This window comes from Chlorocebus sabaeus, chromosome 11, assembly GCF_047675955.1.
Source record: "Chlorocebus sabaeus isolate Y175 chromosome 11, mChlSab1.0.hap1, whole genome shotgun sequence".
Lineage (NCBI taxonomy): Eukaryota > Metazoa > Chordata > Mammalia > Primates > Cercopithecidae > Chlorocebus > Chlorocebus sabaeus.
Window position 1 is genome coordinate 116,767,428 of NC_132914.1, and position 14,690 is coordinate 116,782,117.

Consider the following 14,690-nt stretch of genomic DNA (forward strand, 5'->3'; position numbering starts at 1 on the left):
CTTCCTAGCACCCTCTCCAGACGAACTCTGCTCATCCACCACTCCCAGTGCCTCCACCATCCTTCACTCTGGTTGCAATTCCCTCCCCAACTTTCAGTCCTTCAAGCCCTAAGTGGTTTGGAGTTCAGAGTCTTTGGAAATAATTCTGCTTCGTGAGACCCTACCCCATCCTCCCAGCATAGACAGACTTGCTTTGAGTGTCTCCATTTCATCTGATGAGGCCACAGTACTTCCCTGGGTAGGTGGTGAGGGAAGAGAGAAAGGAAATAGGGCTTAGAAGCCTCTCTAAAATTCCTGCTGTGTGTGTGTGTGCGTGTGTGTGTGCGTGTGTGCGTGCGTGTGTGTGCCCGCACGCGTGTGTGTTGGTGTGTGTCAGGGTCTCACTCTGTCACCCAGGCTGGAGTGCAGTGGCACAAACATGGCTCACTGCAACCTCAACCTCCTGGGCACAATCAATTCTCCCACCTTAGCCTCCTGACTGGCTAGGACTACAGGCACACATCACCATGCCCAGTTAATTTCGTTAGTATTTTCTGTAGAAACGGGGTTTTGCCATGTTGCTCAGGCTGGTCGCAAACTCCTGGGCTCAAGCAATCCTCCCACTTCAGCCTCCCAAAGTGCTGGGATTACAGACATGAGCCATCATACCCAGCCACGCTTTCTTATTTTTAATACAAAAGATGACAGATTCCCCCAAAGTATCCAACAAAACAATTATATTATCATACAATTTTTAAAGCAATCAAAAAGAGAATCACAATTTGCAAAGAGTGTAGTATACAGCATTAAGTTAAAAAAATCAAGATACCAAATTGTATGCATGCTTTTATTGCAAGCATATGAAAATTACTCCTAGATCCAAGGACTAGAAGAAAGTATGAGGAATGTCAATGCTAGTATATTAGAGTATGGGTGATTTCCCTTTGATTTCCATTACCACTGCTATACTTGCTAATTATTATGCTATACTTGCTAATTATTATGAGCAGTTCATCCATGAGCTACAGAGTATGGTCCAATACACAGCATTTTGTATCACCAATTCAGCAAGAAGAGTGACAGGTGGACACTTTCTTAGTATCTGGTACAAATAGGGAAAGAATTGCATTTTAAGCCTGAAAGACTGAGTTTTATTTAATATGGTCCTCCGTCCAGAAGTAGTTTCATTAAAAGGTATGGCTTAAGAAATTAATGAGACCAGGTGTGGTGGTTCACGCCTGTAACCACAATACTTAGGTAGGTCAAGGCAGGTGGATCACCTGAAGTCAAGAGTTCAAGACCAGCCTGGCCAACATGGTAGAACCCCATCTCTACTGAAAATACAAAAATTAACCAGGCATGGTGGCAGGTGCCTGTAATCCCAGATACTCAGAAGGCTGAGGCAGGAGAATCACTTGAATCCAGGAGGAGGAGGCTGCAGTGAGCCGAGATCACACCACTGCACTACAGCCTGGGCAACTCTGACTCCAAAAAAAAAAAAAAAAAAAAAAAAGGGGAGAGAGAGAGAAAACCAAATCTGTTTCCCCCTATACTTCTCTCCTCTTTTTTTTTTTCCTTGTGAGAGGACCAAAGTTGCTGGAAAGTGGAAAGGTAAATGGATGGTTTTCTAATAATATTAGCCAAAAAGACACTGTTACTGTGTAGCAAACCCCTGAGACCACAGCAGTTACTTTATGACTTTATGACTACTAACGGCTGGCACTTGAGACTAATGCGAAATTTGGCAGCAAATGCTTTCAACTTCTTACCATTTCCTAAAGATCTGGACTCTTTCTTACATTCTCACAGATCAGCAGAATCTCTCTCTCTCTCTCCCCCCCCCCCCCACCCCAACCCCTCCACCCCCAGCCCACTTTTATTTTGGAATCCTAGACATAGCTAAGATCAAAAAGCATAGATTTCCAGCACACAATCATAGATTCAACACCAATCTATTGCCATTGAATGTTACAGAGTTGGGGATCCATTTGGCATTGGGAAGTTGTTCTTTGAATTCATCTCATTTCATCTGTTATGAAGTATCTCATGTCTGTAGTCCATTGAATCTATGGTTGTTTCCTTGGCCTAAATTTTAATTTTACCTTTGTACATATCTTATGATACAACTTCTCAACCAGCCAATCTGAATTTTTTCTCTGCTCTTTCAAAGACTGTTATCTACCCTGTAAGATCACAATTCACAAAGAAAAGACCACGAATGCAGACACTCAGATACAAAAGAGATTCATCACAGCAATTTTAAAAATAACTGAATAAACACTAAAATTAATTTCAATACTTAATGATCAGGGCATGGTGACATAAATAATAGTTCATTTAATCAATGAGAAATTACTCAGACCATGAAAATATCTGCAAAGGATGTTAATTATCATGTAACACTGAGTGAGAAAAAGAGGAAACAAAACTGTATATAATTCCATTTTAGTGGAAAACGATATATACATGTAGAAAGAGGACCAGAAGGAAACAGTCCCTTCTGTTTGGTTACTTGGATGATACCTCTTTCTGTTTACATTTTTATTCATTTTCTCAATTTTCTAAAATGAATACATATTTCTTTTACATTTGGAAATAAACTTGTTCCAAAGATCAAAAAGGCAAGTTGATACACTAGAATCCAGAAAACTACAGTAAGCCTTTTCCCTCTCCTAGGCTGGCTATTAGAAAGTTGCTTTCTCCTCTGTCTCATTTTAAAGAGGGTAGGTATTGCCACATTATTAAGCAATCAGCCAGTAGGATTCATCCAAGAACAATAAACTGACCTCTCAAGAGAAAATTAGTGAAGCTCAGGAAATTAGAGCTGGAAACCCCCACTGAGTGATCTAATGCATCCCTTAAGAATCAGCGCCATATACATTACACTTTCTGGTGCAGGCACTTTCTTTTCAATTTAATTTGAAAAGTTTCAAGTGATGGCAATTTCACTGCTACATCTTAGACCAGTCAACAAGCTATTAATCCATCTTCCCTGAGCAGAGCATAGTAACTCCAATAAACTTCAGAGATATCCATTTAACTTTCTGGCCTGGACCTACCAGCTGAACAAACACTTCAGACCGAGTTCAAATTCTGGCACCTCCTCTTAGCTAGAAGACTTTACACAAGTCCCCTTACCTATCTGTTCCTAGGTTTCCTCATTTGGGAAAAAGAAAACCTCATCACCTCCCTCAGAAAATCTGCTGTAAGAATTAAATGAGATGATACACACAGAGAACGTGCTTAGGGCAACAGTGGTGCTCGGTCAATGTTTGGCGATTCTAGAGCACTTGGCTCATGTTAAACAGTTGTTTTCCTGGCAGAAGAAACAGTCTACAATGAGTCAACGATCCCTTCTTTTGGCTTTCCCTAGATAACACTAGTGGGTTACAGTGAACAATATAGTTCAAAACTTTGAAAAGCAAAATTTCATTTGGTACCCAAACCTTGGGCTACTGGCACCAACGAAATTAACTAGCCTCATCGACACCTGTGAAAAGAAGGGGGAAAAATAAAAATAAAAATGTTGTAAAAATAAATTAGGCTCAGATCACAAATGTGGTTCAGAGAGCACTTTTTCATTGTGAATAAGAGCCAGAATTGGAAGGCCAGGAGGATGGGAAAAAGAAGACATGGAATGAAGAGTCACCTTTGAGAAGGAATCAATATTTTGATGAATAGTTCATGGAGAGGCTGAAGGAAAGAGAAGAATGCTGCCAAGTACCTAACTTGGATGACTAAATTCACAATTTATTCATTCAATGAATTATCTGTTGAGCACCTACTAAGGGCCAGGCATGGTCCTGGGTGTTTGGGATAACACAGCAAACAAAACGGAAAAAAAAAAATCTCTGCCCTTGTGGAGCTTCCTTTCTAGTGGGAAAGACAGTAAATAAGAAGACAAATAAATAAAAACGACCGTGTCTGACATAGGAAATAAACAAGGTAATGGGATGGAGAATAAGAGGATGGGTTCCACTTTAGATATAATGGTCACAGAAGGCCTCTGTCAGGCGGTAACATGTGAGTTAGTGGGTCCTGGAAGATGAGAAGGAACCAATAGTTAGAGAGGAGAGGAAGCATTCCAGGAGGAAGTAACAGTAGGTACAGAGAAGACTTTGGGGTGGGAAAAGGTTAGGTATGTTGGAGAAACGGGGGACAATGTCTATGTAACTGAAGTGCAGTAAGAAAGGAGAGAATTCTGGGCATGGTGGTGCATACCTGTAATCCCGGCACTTTGGGAGGCTGAGGTGAGAGGATCGCTTGAGGCCAGGAGTTCGAGGCTGCAGTGAGCTATGATTGCATAACTGCACTCCAGCCTGGGCGACAGAGCAAGACTCTGTTTCTAAAAAATAAACAGTAAATAAATAAATAAGCAAATAAGAAAGGAGATACTTGGCAGAAGAGATTGGAAAAGTGGGCAGGGTTCATTCACCAAGGACCAAGCCTTGAGAAGCAGGTTCTTAGGGAAGAAAATGAGTTCCTCTTTGACACACTGAGTTTGGGACACCTGACAGGATCTCCAAGCTAAAGATCCAGGACTGCGTCCTAAGAATTAGAGACAGACTGGGATCTGAGAAATTGCTCAGTTGCATCAGAATCACCAGTGAGTATTCTAAAAATACAGTTTTCTCAAGCATTAAAAGTACAGATTTCTGGCTGGGGGCGGTGGCTCACGCCGGTAAACCCAGCACTTTGGGAGGCCGAGGCAGGCAGATCACGAGGTCAGGAGATTGAGACCATCCTGGCTAACACAGTGAAACCCCATCTCTACTAAAAATACAAAAAATTAGCTGGGCATGGTGGCGGGCACCTGTAGTCCCAGCTACTCGGGAGGCTGAGGCAGGAGAATGACGTGAACCCGGGAGACAGAGTTTGCAGTAAGCTGAGATCGCACCACTGCAGTCCAGCCTGGGTGACAGAGCAAGACTCCGTCTCAAAAGAAAAGTACAGATTTCTGGGGTGCTACCTGGAAAATTCTAATCCAAGTAGGTCTTGATCAAGACCTGAAAATCATTTTTTTCAATACATCCAGGTAATTTTGGTCAATTCATTTAAGAAACATTTCTTGCATTCCTACTATGCACCAGAACAATTCTTAAAGCTGGAAATATAGTTCTGAACAGGTCGGACAGGTTATAGTCTAGAGAAAGAACAGACAGTGAACAAGTAAAGAAATAAATTACAATTGTGACACACACTACACACACACACACAAATAACAAGCTGGCAAGTATAAAATAAGGATGGAGACCTACGCTAGATAAATCGACAAGGAAGACCTCTCTTTGAGGAAGTGACTTAAGCTGTCACCTGAGGAATAAGAAGGAGGAACCTCCCAGAACTTTAGGAGGCCAAGGCGGGTGGATCACGAGGTCAGGAGTTCAAGACCAGCTTGGCCAAGATGGTGAAACCTCTACTAAAAACACAAAAATTAGCTGGGTGTGGTGGTGGACACCTGTAATCCCAGCTACTCGGGAGGCTGAGGCAGAGAACTGCTTGAACCCAGGAGGTGGAGGTTGCAGTGAGCCAAGATCGCACCACTGCACTCCAGCCTGGGTGACAGAGTGAGACTGTCTCAAAGTGAAAAAAAAAAAAAAAGAAAGAAGGAGGAGGAGCCATGTGACAGCCAGGGAAAAGCAGTTGAGGAAGAGGGAACAGCCAATGCAAAGACTTGGTTGAGAATTCAGTAGATGAATCTAATCTTTTAGTTATTCCCATTTCATTAATCCATCAAAATGAAAAAGAAGGCATGGTGGAGAATGTACTATTTCATCTTTGTGTGTTCACCCAGCAAGCTATACTAAGCACATCCCTTGTACCAGGAACTGTGCCAGATGCTGACACAAAGATGAGCCAGATAACCCCTTCTCTCGGGGAGTGTGCAGTCCAATGAGGGAGGCAGGTAACAAAATAAGCATGGCTCATGAGATAAGTGAGAATCTCCCAGGCAATCAGCTTATGTTCTGAGAAAGCCAAGAAGATGATTAATAGTTTCGAGTATGATGATGCGAGCAATTGCTTTTGACACTGCATGATCAAATTATTTTCATTTATTTGTGGTCCTGCAGCTCAGAATACCTGGATTTTTGGTGAAATATTTGCAAGGGATATCAGGTTTAGGATACTGTATAATGCACTATTATGTTTCAGAATATAAGGAGAAATAGCATGCTAATAATAGCTAATACTTATCGAGCACATGGATTTACCTGGATAATGTACCATCTCATGGAAGAGTCACTACGACTTTATGAGGCAGGGACTATTATTATTTCCGCCTTTTCAGATGGAGAAATAGGGGCTTAGCAAGACGAAGAGGCTTTCCTGAAGTGACAATTTCCCAGTTCTGTTTGGATTCGAGCCTCAGTTCTGGTCCACACGACCTCTCATGAGTAGCTTAGACACCGATACAATTGCTTTTCTCGCTCTAGTCCCCAAAGTGGATACCTTGTTCTTCTCCCCAACCCACTCACTTATCCATCTAGGTTGCCTAGGCTAGCCTGATCTACCTGCATTTCTCCCCAGGGGTCCTGCAGGTGGAAAAATGGAAAGAATGGGCACCTGGACGGGCATGGACAGGGCAGTGCCCACTGACTGACTATACTGGACTCCAGTCTCTTGAGCCCCAAGTAGAATGTGGAAAACTTTGAGGCCAAAGCTGGGCACCTGGTTCCCACCCCATCTGGGGCAGGGGGCTGGGGGGAGGAGAAATTCCTGGGGCTCAGTGTTCAAGGTCTGAGGCACAGGAGACAAATCAAATGCCAAGGCACCAGAGAGTTAAGGTAAAACGTTGAAGTCAAGAGGAAGTAGTGAGTCTGTTGCCAACTGGATAGGGTTGGTCCTATACCATCTAAATGTATTAGAATTAAGTGGCTTTTAAAAATGAGCAGGTCATCTTCAGCCCGCGGGCTGGCCAATTTGGAACTTAATGGGCCTTTGCGTCCTCCTTCTCTGAGCCTCCTTTTATTCCAGACTTTTCAGTGTGAGTTTGTGCGTCCCTCCGACGGTGTCTGGGTGTGTCCTTCAGGCAGTAGGATGCCTTCCACTGCCCGTCCCGTTTCTCAGGCTGACGCTCTCTCTGTCCTCCCCGCCTCCCCTCACTCCTTTCCCTCCCTTCCTCCTTGTGGGGAGGCTCTTGGCCCGGGTCCCTGAGCCCGGGCGGGTGCTGGCAGAGGACGCAGAAGGGGTGAGGTCACGTCTCCCTTGAGCCCCGAGCCGCTGGCTTTTCAGAGCCTCGCCTCGAGCCGGCGGCCAGAGCCCCAGACCACACAGACCGTGAGCTCCTCCGCCCTCCCGGCACCGCCGGCCTCGCCCATGTCTCAGTACGCCCCCAGCCCGGACTTCAAGAGAGCTTTGGACAGCAGTCCCGAGGCCAACACTGAAGATGACAAGACCGAGGAGGACGTGCCCACACCCAAGAACTACCTGTGGCTCACCATCGTCTCTTGTTTTTGCCCTGCGTACCCCATCAACATCGTGGCTTTGGTCTTTTCCATCATGGTGAGTGAATCAGGGCCAGAGGCAGCCGGGGAGGAGAGACCCGGGCGGCTTTGAGCCCCTGCAGGGGATTCCGCGCGCTCTCTGCGGCTCCCTTCCTCACGGCCCCACCCGCGCTAGGAGTTCTTTGTCCTCGCACATCCTCCTCACCTTTCTCAGGCTCTCAGAGGTCTCCCCGCAATCATCAGCACCTCCTCTGCACTCCTCGTGGTGCTCGGAGCCCTGATGAAGCTTCCCCCAGGCTAGCTTTCCGCTTCTTTCTAGCTCCCAGGGTGCGTTTCCTCTCCAACCCGGGGAAGTTCTTCCGTGGACTTTGCTGACTCCTCTGACCTTCCTAGGCACTTGCCCGGGGCTTCTCAACCCTCTTTTCTAGAGCCCCAATGCGCGCCACCCTAGCGGGCAGCAGTTAGTGCATTCCCAGAGCGCGCAGGCTCTACGTTCCTTTCCCTGCGGCACCGGGGGCTCCTGCGCTCCAGCGGCCGGGACTGTCTCTATCTCAGCCTGTGCTCCCTTCTCTCTTTGCTGCGCCCAACGGCACCGCTTCCGCCACTCTCCGGGGGGTCCCCAGGCGATTCCTGATGCCCTCTCCTTGACCCCCTGTTTCTGCTCTTTGGCACGGCACGCTCTGTCCAGGCAACGGTGTCCTCTCGCTTCTTCCTACACCTAGCTTCCTCTCCTTGCCTCCCTCCGGCACCCGCTTTTTAACGCGCCCGAGGCTGCCTTACACCCGCTACCTCTTTAGGTCTTTCTTGGGCTCCCCGTGTGCCCCCCTCACCAGCAAAATGGGCGCGCCTCTCTTACTCTTTCTACCCAGTGCGTCGTAGTTCCTCCCTATTTGTTGCGCACTGGCCCTAACCTCGCCTCTCTTGGTGTCCCCCAGGGCTCCCAGGCGCCCCTCCACCGCTCTGTCCTGCGCCCAGAGCTCTCCCGGGAATGAACTGGGGAATTCCACGCAACATGCGGCTCCGCCCGCCCTCTCCGCGCAGGCCTCCCGAGCTGCCCTCCTCTCTAGGAGTGGCCGCTGGGGCCTCCCGTCCGCCCTTCCGGAGCTCAGCTCCCTAGCCCTCTTCAACCCTAGTAGGAACACCCGAGCGAACCCCACCAGGAAGGCGACGAGCGCCTGCTAGGTCCTCGCCTTATTGACTGCAGCAGCTGGCCCGGGGGTGGCGGCGGGGTGAGGTTCGGACCGGCACTGTCCCGGGACAACCCTTGCAGTTGCGCCCCCTCCCCCACCGGCCCACCTCGCCTGCAGCTGGGCCACTGAACTCCCCGGCCACAGACGCAGAGCCCTGATTCAGCGCGGTGAAAATTGCGAACCACCCGTCCCCCGTCAAGTCCGCCCACACTTGCCCACGGGTGGTGGCACACATTCGCTTCGTGGTCACCTGCAAGGCTCCTGCGAGGTCACTTGCAGCCGTAAATTGCCCTTTCCCAAACCAGTTTGCGGACGGCGTCTGCGCCGACATGAAAGCGCGCGCAGCCGCTGAAGTTCAGTCAAGCCTGTATTCAAATCCCAATTCTCCCACTTTCTAGCTATGTGATCTCTGAAGTCACTGCATCTCTGAACCTCAGTCTCTTTGTAAAACCGGAATAATCACAGCCATGTTTCTTGGGGTTGTTGGGAGCATTCATGACATAATAATTGTTAAGTGCTTAGAACAGCGCCCAGCATGGTATCTTCACAAAATCTTAAATGTCACTTCATGAGGCCTTCTGTGATTGCTGTTTAAAATCAGGACCCCCACCCACCCACCCCGCGCAAGCTCTGTTCTTTCCTCTCTGCTGCCTTTTGACCAAATTACTTCTTTCCATCTGATATAGCATTTTAATTATTTGTATGTTTACAGTCTGTCCCTCTCATTAGAATATAAGCTCTATGAGGTCAGGAATATTTGTCGGTTCCTGTATCTTCAGCATCTGGAAGAAAATCTGGCACGTGGTAGATGCTTAATAAGTATTATGACATGAATGCATGCATGAATTAATGGTGTGGATGAATCATTAATCTTTTTTTCCCATCCTGGAGGCCCGGCAGCCGTCGCATCCGGTTCCTTCAGACCAACCAGCCAATTTCCTCCCTCCCTTCCTTCCTATCCCCATATATCCGGTCTTGACTCTTTTTGCCGAGAGTCTGGAAACGATGCTGCAGCCAAATTCTCCAGGCAGCAGCAGACTGTCTGGCTGGCACTGGTGCCCACATTCTATCCTGGTTTATTAATGAAGCAGCCAATTCACCCCTTTCCAGTGCCACTTAGAAAACTGCGTGCAAAGCCTTTTTCCCTCATTGGTCTGAAATGAGCTGGCACTCCAGCTGGTAGTGACAGGTCAGATATTAATGATGCTGCTTGGTATGCCCTGGGAGAAGAGGTTTGCACATGCTTTGAATTGAAACTTCCTTTTCTAATCCCCTCTTCCCCATTCCCTCCCCCAGGCCTTTTTCAGTTTTATAAGAGACTATTCTGTTGCCAGAACAGACGCTGGAGACAGTTTACTATGGACAAGTTTGTATCTTTTTAATTTATTTATTTATTTATTTATTTATTTATTTATTTATTTATTTGAGACGGAGTCTCGCTCTGTCACCCAGGCTGGAGTGAGTGCAGTGGCATAATCTTGGCTCATTGCAATCTCTGCCTCCTGGGTTCAAGCGATCCTCCCACCCCAGCCACCCCAACCAACTGGGATTACAGATGCAGGCCACTACGCCCGACTAATTTTTGTATATTTAGTAGAGACGGGCTTTCACCATGTTGCCCAGGCTGATCTCAAACTCCTGACCTCAAGTGATCCGCCCGCCTCGGCCTCCCAGAGTGCTGGGATTAGGTGGGTGAGCCACTGAGCCTGGCCAGGTTTTATACCTTTTTAAACCCTTGGTTTCTTCATCTATAAAATGGGAATGTGAAAGCTGTTTTAAGATGAGCAAAACTGTTGTAAGGACAAAACAAAACAAAGCATTCTAGCTGTTAGCACTATGCTCGGTACATGCAATAATTGTCAGACAGATGTATAGATTTGGAATTTGGAGATATCATGTTACATACGAAAACAAACAGAAATTCTAAATGGTGTGTCCTATGCCCTTCCGTTGCACTTTCTCTAAGGTACTGGAAGTGTTTTCCCATTGATATAGTGCAGCTCTGGGCTTGATCAGTTTCATCACAAGGACTCCAAAGGACAAAGGACAAAGAGGAAGAGGAAGGATGTGCAGTAGGAATGTGGGAGACCAATTCTGCCAGGCGTTTGCTTCCCCTAGGGTCTCTTGTGGTGTTCAGTCCTGGCTATTTTCAACTCTCACTTCTCTGTAATTTATGATTTGTGGTGCTCTCAATGATTTGGGGTGTTACTGGCATTTGGTGGAAAGAGCCAAAGTACTAATGTCTGCCATGCTAAGGGCTGTCTCCCAGTGAAGAATGGACACATTCGCAATACCAAGACCATCCCAGTGAAGAAGCACTGTAGGATGACGCAAATTGATATATTGGCAAGGCTCAAAATAATTAGTTTCCAGAATGGTAAAAAAGAGCCAACGATCTCAAAATAATCAATACTTAAATATTTATTAAACCAAGCCTGAGAAGCTTTCTATAAAATCACCAAATTAGAGTAGGTGCTGGCAAAGAAAACTACTTTGGAAAAATACACATTCAAGAAGAGTGTTCAAGTTGTAGATTTCTGTGTTCTTTCTACCACCCCATGTATCTCCAGGGGAGTCCTGGGGTCCTGGGGGTTAGGAGGTGGCACACTGCAGATGAACTCTAGTCCAACATGTCTTGTTGTATTGGGTGTTGACAGGTCAAGCGTTGTCAGGGACAGAGAAGTGTTGCTTCCTCTATGTATTGAAAGTCTATTTGTTGAAAGCATACTTAACCTCAATGTGAGAGACGCATATCTCAAGAATTTCTCCCTAGACTGGGTTCCTGGTAGCTCATATTGCATCTTTGCGTGAATTTGAATATGGCACATTTTCTCCATGCAGACACAACCCTCCACCAGGGCACATAGCTTGGTGAGGAGCCCAAGCTGGCTTTCAGGCCTCATTCGTCATGATCCCACCCATCCCTGGCTATCTGTTTATTCCCTGTAAAAGAACCCCATAATTTCCTAATGTGGCCCTCGACCCTGGAGAAAGAATATTTATTTGTTATTCAGCACGTACTTATTGAGCATCTATTAGGTGCCAGGCTCTATTCCAGCTATTCCTTTGTCTCTATCAAGTGGCAAATAAGATCAGAAAGGTCTCTGCCCTCCTGGATCTCAAAGAAGTGGGGCTCTAGGCAAGCTGCAAGAGTGTTGGCAAATTTAGGGTTAGTTCACTGTCTATTGGTTTTGTCACTGGAATTTGCTACCTTACTCAGAAGACGAGTTTGTGCCAGCCCTCAATTCTTGATGACATCATGATGAATCATTTGCAAAACTGAACCAATTGGTCACTCTAATCATGGATACAAAATAACCAATGACTTTTAACCGGGTGGCTTATAAGCTTTTCATTAGCACTTCTCTCTCACACCTACCAATAGGTGTGTGGGGATTTGCCCATTCTTCATTGGGGAACAATTCATAGCATGGCAGAACAGTAGTACTTTGAGTCTTTCCACCAAATGCCAGTAGCACCCCAAAATCATTGAGACCACCACAGATGCTCCCACATTTCTAAATGCCTTCATGGGGAATGGTCGAGATTCCCAAGCACACCATTGCCTGTGATGTCTTACACACATCCCTGTCTAGAGAACCTGTCTAGAGACCAACCATTAAGGTTCAAATCCTTTTCTTTGATGTGCTTATGATTTTATGCAAGTGCCTCGATCTTTCTGAAGCTTGGTTTTTCCACCTTGTAAAATGGGGGTTGTGATAGTATTTACCCAAATGCAATTGTGGAGATTAGATAATAAAAGTCAAAAGTTTTCAGGTAACTGCTTAGAACACAGCTAGAATTCAATAAGTATTGATTTGATGATGGTGATGATAATGGAAGATATGTCTATTCTAGAGATACAAGCCATTACCTTTTCCAGTTTTTCTGTTTTTATTGAGACTAGAAAATTTGATAAGAATAAAAACAATGACCAATAGTAGACATGTCACTGGAATAAAAATTTGTTGCAGCATAAGGTAAATATTAATGCCAAACTGAAACACATACAAATAAGCAAAGAGGACTTTTGATTAATCATGAAATATTGAACATACCTGTTTTGCTCCCACCCCTTCTAAGACCACTTAAAATGATAGTAAGTGCTGTTTGGTAGCACAATAGGGTGACTACAGTCAATAATAACTTAATTATGCATTTCTAAATAACCTAAAGGGTGTAATTACATTGTCTGTAACATAAAGGATAAATGCTTGAGGGGATGGATACCCCATTCTCCATAATGTGCTTATTTCACATTGCATGCCTGTATCAAAACATCTCATGTACCCCATAAACGTATATACCTATATGTGCCCAGAATTTAAAAAAAAATGGTAGTAAATGAATTTAAAATGATATAAACACTCAAGGACAAATTAGGAAAACAGAAGCAGAAATGAGTGTGGTGACAAAATCTTAGATGATGCAAAATAGCTGGTTGGACATCAACTAATTTTGCATAGTAGGTGACACTGAAATGTAAATCCTGTACAAATAGTAGCCAACAAGAAGAAAGTCATTTTTCTCTGCAAAGCTCTAGGAAAGCTCAGAAATTAGAGGTACTAGCTGAAGACACTGCCTTTGATGTTAGGAATAAAGGGTAGGAAAAATCTTTGAAAGTCTGTTTATGAAGTCGTGGAACTGCCAGAGATCGCCTACCACCCCACACAGCCAGGCCCCCACTTCCTCACCATCTCAGAAGATTAGAGATTTTCTCTGTGGTAAGATTAAACAGAATGACTGTAGACACCAGGCACAGCTGAGATAAGAGTTTAGGTGCCAAGCTGAAAACGAGATTCATGGAAAGCTGCAATGTTGAACAAGGAAGCTCCTTCCCCAACTTGGTTTCCTGAACAGAAATTGGAGAATTTCTCTTCAAGGATGTGACCAGTCCAAAAGAAAAAATCTTTAGGAGTCCTCCAGAGAGAGGATGCCATCCACCCACCCATTAACAAGCTCATATGGATTAATAATGGCTTCAGAATTCTTATCAGGAATGCTGAAGGCTAAACAATAGTGAAAAGATGACTTCAAAAATCCTAAAAGAAAATTATTCACAACTTCAGTTCTAGACCCATCTAAATAATCATTCAAGGGAGAGAGAAGAATAAAGACTTTTCCAGGCATTTAAGGTCTCAAATAAATTGTCTGGCATACATCTTTTCTCAGAAAGTCATGGGCGAATGTGCCTCCCAAAAAGAAGGGAGTAAGTCAAGAAAAAAGACGTGGGATCCAGAAAAGGGACTGGACACAGAAAAGAGACAGACAAATGCTCCTGAAAACAAGGCAACCCGTCTCTCACACCCACAGAAGATGCAGTTGATAATGGATGGTTGGTCTGAAGGCTTTGTCACAACCCATGATCTGGTTGTGGGCCGGCACCGTAAGCCACAGCCATGCCCCAAGTCTGACTGTACCTGCTGTGGATGATAAGGTCAGTGGTCAGTAAATACTCACAGGATGAAAAACAAACCAAACCACGTGTTTTTTCCATCTGACCCAAGCTCCACCAGAGCTTGAAATACAGTTTTGGCTGTTCGTCTGTCAAAACTGCTTCAGGTGAACTTCAGCTAGGTGTAGGGGGAAGATCGTGTGTGTCTGTGAACTTGGAAATAACAGGTCTTGGTGCAGGCAACTGATCCAGAGGGCTTGACACTGCCCGCTAGGTGGAGCACCGAATGCTGATTCATTGGCTGTCTCCCTGTCACTTCTCCCAATGTTCTCTGGCTCTTTCCACAGCTGAGGTTGTCACATGAGAAATGGGGTATTAAAATTACAGACCCCTGTGACTTATTTCTTGTGAATTTCTTGCTTGAAGCTCTGAAGAGCATTCAGATGGTTCCAGATGACGACGACCCTGTCCGAAGTGTGTCATCATGGGAAGGTCGCGTTCCAGATACCCATAGATTTTGCAAATATGCACATTTCCCCAGCAGCCCTGCCTCATCAGTTACTTTCGTAAGTTTTGCCTCTTGGTGGCCACTGACATTTGGTATTTGAGAATCTAGAATTTAAACTGTTTTTAGAGTCCTTTCAGATCATTGGTGGTACAGACTATGTCTATTTCAAGATG

General features: G+C 45.3%; 1 protein-coding gene and 1 long non-coding RNA gene across 5 annotated transcripts in view; one reads left to right on the forward strand and one right to left on the reverse strand.

The window, feature by feature from the left end:
• LOC119623777 (uncharacterized) overlaps nt 1-8,726 on the reverse strand; it is a 213,796-nt gene extending 205,070 nt beyond the window's left edge. For 3 of the 4 annotated variants that reach the window (XR_005239827.2, XR_012094602.1, XR_012094603.1), the window contains exons 1-2: nt 7,630-8,726; nt 4,201-4,324 (exon numbers count right to left, since the gene is read on the reverse strand). This is a non-coding gene — a long non-coding RNA (uncharacterized lncRNA). The remainder of the gene's footprint in view (nt 1-4,200; nt 4,325-7,629) is intronic. The other variant, XR_005239825.2, reaches the window with a different exon arrangement.
• The window catches only part of TMEM233 (transmembrane protein 233), a 45,100-nt gene continuing 37,436 nt past the window's right edge, over nt 7,027-14,690 (forward strand). Inside the window, exon 1 of the mRNA XM_008004896.3 lies at nt 7,027-7,482. Within this exon, the coding sequence (XP_008003087.1) occupies nt 7,297-7,482 (186 nt within the window). The 5' untranslated portion in view covers nt 7,027-7,296. The remainder of the gene's footprint in view (nt 7,483-14,690) is intronic.